Source organism: Anolis carolinensis, chromosome 4 (genome assembly GCF_035594765.1).
Source record: "Anolis carolinensis isolate JA03-04 chromosome 4, rAnoCar3.1.pri, whole genome shotgun sequence".
In the NCBI taxonomy this organism is placed as follows: Eukaryota; Metazoa; Chordata; class Lepidosauria; order Squamata; family Dactyloidae; genus Anolis; species Anolis carolinensis.
The window spans coordinates 215,125,976-215,139,811 of record NC_085844.1 but is presented as its reverse complement, the minus strand read 5'-3'; the positions used below and the strand labels follow the sequence as shown (position 1 = coordinate 215,139,811).

Here is a 13,836-nt window from a genome sequence, read left to right as displayed (position 1 = left end):
GCCTGTAGGCTGGAAAAGAAACAAAATTAAATATCAATATTTTTTTTAAAAAATCACAATTTAAATCCATAAAAACGGATTAAAAACATAAAAATAAATAACAAAGGCTATCTAGCCCGACTCCCTGCCATTAAGGAACATATAAATAAGGTACTCCCAACAAATGGCTATCCGGTCTCTGTTTAAAATCCTCCAGAGGAGATTCCTCCAAGGCAGTATGTTCCACTTTCAAACAGCTCTTACTGTCAGGAAGTTTTTATTAATGTTTATGTGAGATCTTTCTTCTTGTAGTTTGAATCTACTGTTCCATGTCTTAGTCACTGGAGCATCAGGTTGCTCCAACTTCAATGGCATCCTTTCAAAAATTTAAATATGGCTGTCATATTTGTACATTTTCTAGAGGTTGTTCCCTTATGGAAACAGGAGTAGATTGAACTTTTGGTCTGATACAGCACCATGTCTGGACTCAATTCAGTGGATAATCTTTCTGACTCAAATTAACAGAAACGGTGCATTGTAAATACATTTCTATACAGAAGTGTCTCCTCAGATATAAAACTAGTTCTTTAAACAGAGAAACTGAAAAAAGTCTAAATTTTACCACAAAGATAATCAAATCTGTTAAAGGAGATGAGGCAGGGTACAAATAAAGCTTATTATAAATTTACTTTCAACTTAATATGGGACCGAAGGTCATAAATGAAAACAAAAGGCAGCAAAACCATGGCAATTAATTGAACTTAAAAAATAATTAAGCTACACTATTACAAACTACATTTTGAAAATTTAAAATGTTTTAAACAACACAAAATATCGTAGCTGCCTTGAGACACAGTTTTAGGGAAATGATGATAATGATGATGATGATGTTTATTTATACCCGGTTATTTCTCTCCACAATGAGACCCAACGATGGGGTGTAAATTACCAGTTCAAAACACTGCAATTTTTCAAATACTCTGGTAAAATCACTCAGTAATGGACCACTTGAATACAGAACGGTTTTGTCATACATTTCTAATAAGGGGCCTAACAAATTATATTTTCATATACCCAGATGTTTATTTTCTTGTGCTCCTATACAACATTAGAATCTTACAGCATTCACATAGCACTACAAAAATGGTACCTAGATCAACTTTCTTCCTCTTTTCAATAGCCTCATCCACTATAACTCAATTAGAATTAGTTTTGCAAACAATGCTAGGCACCTTGTCTGGTTCTCTAAATTGCTTTTAATCTTTACATACTCACTCAACAATATCTCTTTATGTATTGTTCCCACCCCTAAAGGAAGCATATGAAAGGTCTCAGTGTCAACTCACTAAAGATATAGCCAGGTCTATTTATAGACTTTCAATCCATTTACAGCTTCCATGAAGATTATATGGATTAGGAACATTTCTTTGTACAAAGGAACAGCCTGCAGTCAGTATCACCCATAAGTGAAACTTCTCCTGGTAAATCAACAGGATTCTCAAACACAAAAGCCAACAGTTGAACTAATATTGAATAAAAATGTTTTGTGCTATTTAGAAATATTAAAGATCTTTTTCTAGTTACTGGACTATATTGTGCTTATGTTTCCATGAAGCAATTCATCTCAATATGTTACAGCCCTCATTCTGTTTAACATCAAAACATACCAATTATTCAAAACCAGAACTAGACTTCTGCCCTTTCCATGTTTATGGAATTTTTGAGAGTCCACAATAGTCTATACATCCCTCAGGATACTCCCAAAGTATCACAAGGAGAGAAAACTGCCCCTTCAACCCACCAGTTACTGAATTAAATCATACACTTTCAGCACAAGAGAAATACATACCAGATACAAATTGACTCAAATAAAAATGGTATAGAGATTGATATGTTTAGATGTGAACGTCAAGTCCAAAGCAGCACAACGCATATCATAGGAATATGGACTGTGAGAAGCATAAATCAGAGGAAGCTATATATTGTAAAATAAAAAATGTGATGTATAACATAGTGACTAACTTAAGTGGACAGGAATGTGATATCTTCAATCAGCCAATTACACTGTTCTATGCAAAAAATAAAAATTGACGAAGAAACAGAGCAAAATTAATAATGAGAGATGTAGCAAAATCAGTCAGGGGATAAAATGTGGGTAAGATCAACAAGACTCCAGGGAAAACCTACCGGTATTCAAATTTATGTTCCCACCTCAGAGGAAAATGAAATGAAATTGAGAGATTTTGTGCTGGAGTCCAGAAAGCAACTGAACACATATCAATACAGAACATGTTTATAGTTACAGGGATTGGGATTAAAAGTAAGAAATGGAGCAAATCAAGTAATGTTGGAAAATGCTGCCTATGATCAAGAAATGAAACAGGAATGCAATTTATTAGATTCTGTGTAACCACCAGGTTTTTCACTGCACATAGATTCTTTAGGCAACCAAAGAGACGATTGTATATGTGGACAATACCTGATGGCCAATATAGAAATTAAATAGTTGAATAGTTGAAATTATAAGATGGAGTATCTTCATTTTCTTCACTGTGACAAGACCAAGAGCAGATTATAGAACAGACCATATATTACTAATAAAAACAATATAGTAAAACTAAAATAATACACTAAAGCAATCATTGCACCAAAATACAACTCGAGCAATATCTCTGTAGAATTTAAAGAACATTTAATTTATTCTTTTCTGCACCTTTAACTTCCACCTCAGCTATGTGAAGCTTAGATTTCTTGCCCCAATACACAATTCTGCACATTTACTTGCATTAAACCATATCTGCCATTTTAATGCCTATACGCCATATTTGGAAACATCTTTTTAGGTCTCTTTACTGTTTTGTTTCACTCAATATTAAAACTTTAATGATGTAAATAGGAGTTAAAATATTTTGTAAAAATTAAATTCAAATAATAACCTCCAAAGAGAACAATGCCAAAGAAACGACAATTCTGCTTTAACATACTGCCATCATGTGGATGATGAAAGATCATGCAGAGAAGCCATGTGTGGTTTTTTAAGACTAATACTGTAGTGATAAAAAAAATATTCACTGTATCAAAATTGCATGAATTGGGTATTGCTACTTACTGAAAATGTATAGGATTTTTACACTGAGATTGGCAGACTACAGTGATTGAGCACTTAAGACAGAAAGAAGTAATTACTTCCAAATTGATGCAGGTTTACAGCATTTCGCTAGCAAGTCAACACATTTTTTTATCCAATAGTCTTTGTGTGTGGAGATGTAAAGGTATGGCAACCAGACTGATTGATAACTGGCAAATAGAGGGAGAAAACATGGAGGCAGTGACAGACTTTATATTTCTAGACGCAAAGATCACTGCAGAAGCAGACTGCAGCCAGGAAATCAGAAGACGTTTACTTCTTGGGAGGAGAGCAATGGCCAACCTCAATAAAATAGTGAAGAGCAGAGACATCACACTGGCAACAAAGGTCCACATAGTTAAAGCAATGGTATTCCCCATAGTAACCTATGGATGCGAGAGCTGGACCATAAGGAAGGCTGAGCAAAGGAAGATAGAGGCTTTTGAACTTTGGTGTTGGAGGAAAATCCTGAGAGGACCTTGGACTGCAAGAAGATCCAAGCAGTCCATACTCCAGGAAATAATGCCCGGCTGCTCACTGAAGGGAAGGATATTAGAGACAAAGCTGAAGTATTTTGGCCACTTCATGAGAAGACAGGAAAGCTTGGAAAAGATCATGATGCTGGGGCAAATGGAAGAACAAAGGAAGAGAGGCCGACCAAGGGCGTGATGGATGGACGGTATCCTTGAAGTGACTGGATTGACCTTGAAGGAACTGGGGGCGGTGACGGCCGACAGGAAGCTCTGGCGTGGACTGGTCCACGAGGTCACAAAGAGTCAGAAACGACTGAATGAATAAACAACAACACACCAGAACCACTCTGCAGGACTAGTGCAAAGCATCTGACCTTGTATGGTCTACTCCATGAATCTTACACTTGATGTTGCTTTTGCTCTTACAGAGTATCATTCTGGCATTTAGTGAGAAGAGGGCTTGTTATGTCTAAAATACATTAAGTAGGATTTGCTCCTAGGTGGGCGGGAACCGGACTGTCGTGTTACTATTTGCTGCAGAAACACTTAATCTTCATCAGCCTGTGATGAAAACTTTTAAAAATAGTGTAGCTTTCAATACCACATAGCTCTTTCACAAATTCATATTTATATAAATTTAGTTGTTATTCAGTTTTGATTAAGTATAGATGTTGAGGTTCAAGGCAATTTCTTTTAGTGCTTTTGAATGGATTTTTGGTTACGGATCAGTGAATTACGTGTTCTGAAAGTCTACTCTAACCCTTTTCTTACTGTTTATATTTTACTCTCAAAATAAATCTTACTGAGTTACATATTACAAAATAAAAATGTCAAAGCACCTTGTGAAAAAATAAGTGATAGAGCAAATTTGAGGGCATGTTTGGATTTCAAATGCAAAATTCCTATAAAACCACTGTAAGTTTTTGAAAAGGTTTTATGACCCTTAATTTTGAAGGTTTGTGTAATGCATCCTTTTAAGATTCATTTTCTCTCATTGCAAAGAGTGAGAATCGCTAGAACCCATAAAATTGTATTTCGGCATGCTTTATTTGTCGAGGTCCTCTGTGAAGCAAGCACCAACATTCACGAACATTTCAACATGACTTCTCACTGCAAATGACCATACTGAACACTGCTGTGGCAACATTTGTGGTTCCCATGAAGCCTTTTCCGGTCATCATTAATCTCTGATGAATCCTAATTTGAAGGAGGGGAGAATGAGAGATAGAAAAGAAAATACCTGCCATCACAAAACTTTACCTGTCATTTTCATTATTGGTTACAAAAGGAGATACAGTAGAGTCTCACTTATCCAACATAAACGGGCCGGCAGAACGTTGGATAAATGAATATGTTGGATAATAAGGAGGGATTAAGGAAAAGCCTATTAAACATCAAATTACATTATGATTTTATAAATTAAGCACCAAAACATCATGTTTTACAACAAATTTGACAGAAAAACCAGTTCAATACGTGGTAATGCTATGTAGTAATTACTGTATTTATGAATTTAGCACCAAAACATCACAATGTATTGAAAACATTGACTACAAAAACATTGACTACTAAAAGGCAGACTGCATTGGATAATCCAGAACATTGGATAAGAGAATGTTGGATAAGTGAAACTCTACTGTATTTCATTCTTTCATTGGTAGCAGACAACAGGAAGTATTTCAAAACTAGCATTTACTGATGAGTTCCTACTGTACATTTCAATAATTTATAACTGACCAAAAGGACTGGGAAAAAAATCAGACTGAAATGCTAAATGTATCAGAATGGAAGACCGGACTTCCCTTGAAGATTCATTCTGAGCTGTAAGGAGGAGCAATCGACCAAAATTGGGTTCACATTCTTTTTCAGTTTGTTCCATTCCCTTCTCCCTCAATTAACCACTCTAACCTTAACCTACTACTAAACACCTATTTGCTTTTTTTCTAATACACTTGAAAAACTACTTAGGGAAATTATGAAATTTAGTAAAAACAATGTCATTATATTAAAACACAATTAAACATATTACAACACTAAAGCAAAAATGAACTGAACTAAAAGCAACTTTACAAGCATATTCTTTTAAAAGTACAGCCCTTAATATTAAAATCTGAGATATGAGAAATGCTCATATCTCTGAGATATGCTCTGAGATATGGGATATGCTGTCTATAATTAAAGTACTCCAGTTTTACTATTTATATTAAAGTATATAATCTTAAGATGACCAATAGATAATTATCTTTTCTGCCAAACAAAAGAAACTGAATAGGAAAGGGGCCTCTTCTAAATGAACACAGAAGAGGAAAAGACACACTACAATAACTATGCAGAAATCTGTGCATGACAAATAGTTTTGGAAGTAAAACCTTCTGAATGTGGACAGGACACTTTAGGGTGACATCCAACATTGTGCACAGAGACTTCTGCTCACTCAGCAAGGGTCCTCATTTTTCTCCTCCCTGTTTCCCCAACCACCCATCCTCTACTAATAGTGTTCCCTCACTACTTCGCGGTTTGCTTTTTGCGGATTCGCTGTTTTGTGGTTTTTCAATAAACTCTAAAATAATACTATAAATAATTTTAAAAAATACAATTTACAGCCTGAGGAAGGGGAAGCCGAAGGGAGAGACAAGGTACCCAAGCGGCAACGGGAGAAGGAGGCGGCGATTTATCAACACACAATTGTTTGATAAAGACTTAAAATAGTGTATAACTACTAAAATAATGTATAAATATATAGCGTCCCTACTTCATGGATTTTCACTTATTGTGGGTGGTCCTGGAACCTAACCCCTGCGATAAGTGGGGGAACACTGTATTATTACTGTGTTAGATACACAAGTATCAGCAGTAGTATACATATGAACTGGTACGAACCTGACAGTCAAGTTTCTTTTGTGTGGAAATTGCAACTCTGTTTCCATTATGTGTATCAACATGACGAATTCTGAAAAGTGGGATTTCTTGGGAACATTTGCATTGGCTTCTGATCTCCTGGCCACAATCCACTAGAAAAATGCTTTTCCTGTTTATGCAGCTGTTCTGTCTTTTATGTTCTTCTGATGCGATATGATGTTCTTGAGTCACAGACCTGCAGTATGGGCACTCAGGGTGGTAGTGTTTCAGTGTCTCAAAGCCATCATTCTGGGGTGATGTAGGGTATGTGTTAAATGGGCACCCTTGCAAAGAACCTGACCCAACAGGGAACCTGATATTTTTGCTTTCATCTGGCTTCACTGCTTTGCTTTTCCTTACATCCTCTTTCAGATTTGTTGGGGGAAATTCATTCTCAAAGAAGGATGCTACTTTAACTATTTGATTTCTTGAAGGTCCTTGTCCTTTTGTGTTGTAAAAAGAACAGGGTGGGAAGCCATGATGGCAGCTAGCACAGCAGGCACCCCCTGTGTTAAAGCTTCCCATAGGTGATCTCATCCTGTCCGATTCAGTCTCACTCTTTCTCTGGTGAATATCTGGGCTTGCTCTAGTTTTCTTAATTATCTCTGAAATCTCTTCATTAGGGAATAAGCCACATTGTAACATAGCCCCACATGAGCAGACTGGGGGCTTCTTAGGAGAGGAACCCCCAGAAGACATATGGTTAGTTCCACAATACAACTTTTCCACACCTGTATTTGTAAACTTATTTCTTTCTTTTTGTGACCCCTCTACTTTAACAGTATTTTCACAAGGAAAATAAGGCATATTGCATCTGCCATCTGAAGATGATGTTCCAGGACTCCAAGTGGCTCTGTTAGTTTGCATGCAGGTGGCAGGTGGCTGCCTCTGGTCCTTTGGAAGAAGATATAATGCTCTGGGACTCCTCTCAGTTTGCAAACAAGGAGGAGAACTTCTCTCATTTGAAAGAGGCAGTGTAGGAGAAAATGGCACTGAAATACTCCTCAAGTTTGGGGAAAGTGGAGCAATAGAAGTCCTTCCATCAGCTGAAAAATAAGGACCTTTTGAACTATTTGGAGTGATACAAACCTCCCCTTTAGAGTCTTTCTCTGGGCTCTGTCCAGTCCATCCTAACCAATAGTTCAGTATGTTCTGCATCTTCAAATTATTTTTTCTTCTTACTGGAGAAATGTATTGCAACCTCTCAAGTTCGCTTACAGGAACTAAAAGACAGTAAGAGGAAAATCTAGGAACTACTTTTACACCTCCAGTTCGCTTGTAAGGTTTTCTGTGAACACGTAGATGGTTCTCAGAATCTCTCCCTGCAGGATTCAGGTTTACAGTCTCATCAAATAATGGACAACAGTAACACTTAGTAGCTTGTGTTAGGGGCACATAATACAGTTCACTTACTTCTTTTGCCTTTTGAGTATTTTTGTTTATAGAGTCAAAGTTCAATGCCTTAGATCGATGAAATCTGCAGATATGTCTAAATGGTTTACTTTTTTGTGCTTCTTTGTTTTTAGTAAATACAAAAGATTTCACACATCTGGAGGCCTTTGGATGCTTTTTCTTAACTTCAGAAGTCTTAAGAGTAGATGTAGTTTTATAATCAGGAAATGACCACACACAAATGTGAGGAGAATGATATGCATGTACGTATTTAGTGGGTGGAAAGAACTGACAGGGACCCCGAAGTTTATGTGTAGATAGCCCTTGATTAGAATGAAAGCTTGAACAACTCGATTTGGAAGATTTTGCCAGAGATTGGCTAATTTTGGATGATTTTGCATCAACAGCTAAAAATTCACTAGTTTCAGCAGCTAAGATATCTGAACACCCTACCTGCTTTGTAGGTGTGATGTGTTTTTGTGTTCCTGCATCTACTTGAACAGGACAAGGGACAACAGAAATATGCAGTTTCTTCAACAGCTGGTTTTGTTGGCCACCTTTACATTTAAAGGCGAAGCATTTATCATGTTTCTGCGATTCTTCTTTTCTTACTCTGTCTTCTGAAGAAATAACATTGCCTGCTAATGAAACATTGGGATTTAAATAATCTGCTTCCAAAGTGAGAGAAATTACAAGTTCTCCTGAAGTGGAAGGGTAATAGACTTGCTCAGTAGTTTGGGGACTGTCAGTTTTGTAAGAATGGTTATCTGTCAGTTGGCTTTCAACACTATGAAATATTTCAGATTTCCTGACTAATATTTTCTTTACATTGGTGTGTGCTGATGATTGTTTAGAATATTCATTGACAAAATTTTCTCCAGCTTCTGTTTCCCTACAAGGAAAGGAAACTTGTACAGCTTTGTTGTGCTTGGAACCTTGGGAATAGTCAACTGAAGATTGCTTCTGATATAGCTTATTGAACCCAGCTTTCTTTACTGAATTAAAGGTTTCTCTAACTACTGAATTGTCAGTACTAAGCACATGAGGGATTTTACAGTTTAAACGGAACTCATCTCTAGATCCACCAGGTTCCGATTGGAGTATTTTAGTTGAATAAACTTTTGATGAATGATCACTTGTATCACTGTCCTCAAAATATAGATGCACTACAGATTCTGGAGGCAATTCCACCTCAAACTCTCCAGTGTTACTAATGCTTTGTGCTTGCAGCAGGGGACAGTGTTTGCAACAATCTGTAAGGTTGGTTTTGTTGTTTTCCAAGGTCAGGACTACCTTCCCAAGTTTGCTTTTTCCTTTCTGTTTTTCAAATACAATGTGCTGACCATTGGGATGAAGAAAAAGATCACATTCACTACCAGAGTCAACCAAGTCTACAAAAAGGAAGAAAGAAAGGAATATCATCAACTCAAGAATGTTATTTGTAAATTGATAAAATAGGGCATTTGTTCTCTAAAGACAGGCTTACAAAACTCACTGTTCTAACACAATCAACAAATTTCACTCTAAAATATATTGAGAATTGCTGCTGTTGCATGCCACCAAGCAGTTTAGGACTTATGGTGAACTCTAAGATGAATCTATCATGAAGTTATCTTGCCATGATTTGTTCACAGAGTGTTTGCTTTTGCTTTCCTCTGAGGCTGAGAGAGACTGATTTGCCGAAGGTCACCCAGTGGGTTTCCATGGCTGAGCAGAACTGGAAACCTCTTCTCCAGTTATAGCCCAACGTTCAAATCACTACATCACACTGGCTTTCACGTTAGTAATGATTAGGAAATTACAACAAATAATGAAAGTCCCAAAGTACTGTTACATGCCATCCAGTTACCTCTGCTGGTATGTACAGTACTTTCTTCTCCATATGCAGAATGAAACTCCCATTCGCTTTCTGTCTCAGATGCTGCTGAATTCTTGCTGGACATATCACCTAAAACATAAATACAGTATATACTATTATGAGAAAATAAATTGATCTTAAGGTATGTTGCTATAAACTTGTTAAAAATACATAGGTCTTATCTACACTGCTATTATAATGCAGATTGAACTGGATTATACAGCAGTGTAGACTCATATAATCCAGTTCAATGCAGTTCAAACTGCATTATACGGCAGTGTGGATGGGGCCTTTATACTGCAAAGATTTCAGATAATTTAGCATCAGAGTTTGTGGTCCTAAAACAATTTTTGTCCAAAAGACTTCCACAGATTAACTGAACCTTTGTCTGCTAACGCTTGTATATTCACCAAAACAATCCAATCCTTTGATATGTGGTGATCCTAACATCTATCATAGTTTCCTTGACAAAATTTGTCTGCAGTTTGACTTTGCCTTCCTGAGAGAGAGTATGACTTGCCTGAGGTCATTAAATGGGTTTCCATGATTTAATGGGCATTCAAATGTTGGGTATTGAGTCCTAGTGCAACACTCAGGCCACTACAACACAATGGCTCTGCATGCACATATATCTTCATATTGTCCATAAGGTTAAATGCAGAAGTGTATTTCTTTCTCAAATATCCTGTTATATGATTATTCATGTTTTTCCAATCTTATCTTAAATTTCCTGGAAGGACACAAGTATGCTTTTTTTTTTAGCAGCTGACACATCACATTGTGTGAATTGTACTGCAGACAAACCTTTTTCACTTGCCCAACGAGAAAGTGTTTGAAACACATTCTGCCAGCAATCAAATGGGCAACTGTATACATGGATATGAGCTGCTGGCTTATATAGGAATGAAATAGAACTGGAAGCAGAAGATGGAGGCCCCTTCCACACATCTGAATAAAATCCCACATTATCTGCTTTGAACTGGAATATATGGCAGCGTGGACTCAAATAACCCAGTACAAAGCAGATATTGTGGGATTTTCTGCCTTGATATTCTGAGTTATATGGCTGTGTGGAAGGGCCTGGATAAGTTCCATTCTGTCTGCAAAAATAAGACTAATTGCAGATTGTGGCACAGATCATATAACTGTATACAGTAGAGGCTCACTTATCCAACACTCGCTTATCCAACATTCTGGATTATCCAACGCATTTTTGTAGTCAATGTTTTCAATATATCATGATATTTTGGTGCTAAATTCGTAAATTCATTAATTACTACATAGCATTACTGCGTACTGAATTACTTTTTCTGCCCAATTTGTTGTATAACATGATGTTTTGGTGCTTAATTTGTAAAATCATAACCCAATTTGATGTTTAATAGGCTTTTCCTTAATCCCTCCTTATTATCCAACATATTCGCTTATCCAATGTTCTGCCGGCCCGTTTATGTTGGATAAGTGAGACTCTACTGTATAACTTAAGAACACTAAGTCCAGCACTGAGCCAAAATACAACCTGATGAACATGTAATATAATTTATAGAAATCTGATTCAAAGCACCCCTGACAGATGGCCATCCAGCCTCTACTTAAAAGCCTCCAAAGATGGAGCCTCCACCACACTCCAAGGCAGAGAGTTCCACTGCCAAACAGCTCTCGCAGTGAGGAAGTTCTTCCTAATTCCACCTAAACATTAGGAAGTACTTCCTCACTGTGAGAGCTGTTCGGCAGTGGAACTCTCTGTGGTGGAGGCTCCATTTTTGGAGGCTTTTAGGCAGAGGCTGGATGGCCATCTATCAGGGGTGCTTTGAATGAGATTTTCCTGCTTCTTGCAGGGGGTTGGACTGGATGGCCCGTGAGGTCTCTTCCAACTCTATGATTCTATAGAGTTGGAAGAGACCTTGTGGGCCATTCAGTCCAACCCCCTGCCAAGAAGAAGGGAAAATCGCATTCAAAGCATCCCCAACAGATTGCCATCCAGTGTTTAAAAGCCTCCAAAGAAGGAGCCTCCACCACACTCTGGGGCAGAGACTTCCACTGATGAACAGCTCTCACAGTGGGGAAGTCCTTCCAAATGTTCAGGTAGAATTCCTTTCCTGTAGTTTGAAGCCATTGTCCTAGTCTCCAGGGCAGCAGGAAGTAAGCTTGCTCCCTCCTCTTTATACATGACCATCATGTCTCCTCTCAGGTTTCTCTTCTGTAGGCTTAACATGCCCAACTCTTTAAGCCACTCCTCATAGGGCTCGTTCTCCAGACCCTTGATCATTTTAGTCGCTCTCCTCTGGACACATTCCAGCTCGTCGACATCCCCCTTAAATTGCAGTGCCCAGTATTCCAGGTGTGGTCTGACCAAGGCAGAATAGAGTGGTTTTCAACCTGAGATCCCCAGATGTTTTTGGCTTACAACTCCCAGAAATCCCAGACAGGTTGAGACCACTGATTTATTTAATTAATTAATTTATTTATTTATATACCGCTCTTCTCCCCCAGGGGGACCCAGAGCGGTCTTACATAATGGCAAGATTAATGCCACATATAATATAAAATATAGTAAAACAAACAATCGTAAAAACACACTTAAAAACCAATATCATACCCCATTTAAAACAGTAAAACACTGTGTGACCATTACAACAGGACCAGTAGCATTGGGCCAAAAGTCAGAGTCAGTCTGTATTCAATTTCACATTAATCCAATAAATGCATCAGATTATATCAACCGTATCTTAGGATGGGCTATAAGCTTGGTCCCACATCCAGGTCTTTAGCTGCTTCCTAAAAGACATGAGTGAGGGGGCTCCCCTAATCTCCCTTGGCAAGGAGTTCCACAGCTGCGGAGCCACCACCGAAAAAGCCCTGTCTCTCGTCCCAGCCAAATGCACCTGTGACGGCGGCGGGACCGAGAGCAGGGCCTCACTGGAAGATCTTAATCTGTGGGGCGGCTCATAGGAGGAGATACGTTCGGAGAGGTAAGTTGGACCAGAGCCGTTTAGGGTTTTGTAGGCCAGACACTGGCCTAGATCTAGACACTATACTGCTATTTATACAGGCCAAAATCCCATGGGCTTTTTTAGCTGAGGTGTCACATTGTTGACTCATGTTTAACTTGTCCACAAGGACGCCAAGATCTTTTTCACTCGTACTGCTATTGAGCCAGGCATCCCCAATTCCATATCTTTGCATTTCATTTTTTTCTGCCTAAGTGGAGTATTTTGCATTTGTTCTTGTTGAAGTTCATTTTGTTAGTTTCGGCCCATCTCTCTAATCTGTTAAAATCGTTTTGGATTCTGCTCTTGTCTTCTGGAGTATTCGCTATCGGGCCCAATTTGGTGTCGTCTGCAAACTTGATGATCATGCTTTATAACCCTTTATCCCTGAGATGGAGCCTCTCTCAGTTTCAAAGGTATAAGCAAAATCCTTTTCATAGGTTCCTCTTAGGGCCGCCATAAGTCAGAACCAACTAGAGCAAGCATGGACAAACTTCGGCCCTCCCTCCAGGTGTTTTGGACTTCAACTCCCACAATTCCTAACAGCCTCAGGCCCTTTCCTTTCCCCCTTCGGTCACTTAAGCCTGAGGCTGTTAGAAATTATGGGTGTTGAAGTCCAAAATACCAGGAGGGAGGGGCGAATTTTGCCCATGCCTGGATTAGAAGCTAGAAGGCAGACCTTAGCCAACAGTGTGAAGCAATGCTGGCTCCTCCCAGCCCCCCTTCCTCACCCTGAGGCTTTCACCCTGCAGGTTGTGGTAGCTCCTCCTCCATTTCTCCCCAAAAGTTGACTGCCTTGCACTGGCAGGAGTGACGTCACAGGAGCTTACAGCGCCGCTGAGTGACGTCATGGCACCACTATGACTGGCCTTTGTCCCAATTAGGGGGCACGCCGGTTCCCCCATTTATTGAAAGAGGGCTTATAGCGCCTTCCCCAATTCTTCCCGAGCAAAACGGGTCTTAAATATGACTAGAGAGGAAGCTTGTGGGAACTTCGCCCTGGCTCCACATGGCATTCCAATATGGCGTGAGTCAATCCCCCGACAGAGGAATACGCGCGAGCCCGGAGGCGGGGGAGGAATGACGCCGCGAGAAACCCTACTGGCCGCAACCATCTCC

General features: G+C 38.8%; 1 protein-coding gene and 1 long non-coding RNA gene across 3 annotated transcripts in view; one reads left to right on the top strand and one right to left on the bottom strand.

Annotated features, from left to right (window-relative positions):
• The window catches only part of LOC134298447 (uncharacterized), a 374,816-nt gene that overhangs the window by 293,849 nt on the left and 67,131 nt on the right, over nucleotides 1–13,836 (top strand). The gene's annotated exons all lie outside the window — the stretch shown is intronic.
• On the bottom strand, nucleotides 4,608–13,762 carry LOC100561043 (uncharacterized). Of its 2 annotated transcripts, XM_003220546.4 has the most exons (4): nucleotides 13,449–13,762; nucleotides 9,719–9,817; nucleotides 6,460–9,260; nucleotides 4,608–4,776 (listed from the first exon to the last, which is right to left on the bottom strand). In XM_003220546.4, exons 2-4 carry the CDS (start codon nucleotides 9,810–9,812, stop codon nucleotides 4,687–4,689), a joined length of 2,985 nt encoding a protein of 994 aa, XP_003220594.2. In that variant the 5' UTR covers nucleotides 9,813–9,817; nucleotides 13,449–13,762; the 3' UTR covers nucleotides 4,608–4,686. The 2 variants fall into 2 exon arrangements, with proteins under 2 accessions (XP_003220594.2, XP_062834854.1); XM_062978784.1 differs by lacking the exon at nucleotides 9,719–9,817.

Coding starts and splice junctions, on each gene's coding strand:
- LOC100561043 (XM_003220546.4), bottom strand. CDS start 9,812: ATGTCCAGCAAGAATTCAGCAGCATCTGAGACAGAAAGCGAATGGGAG. Junction 9,261..9,718: donor TACTGTACATACCAGCAGAG/GTAACTGGATGG, acceptor TCCTTTTTGTAG/ACTTGGTTGACTCTGGTAGT. Junction 4,777..6,459: donor AAAAGAAACTTGACTGTCAG/GTTCGTACCAGT, acceptor CCTTCAAATTAG/GATTCATCAGAGATTAATGA.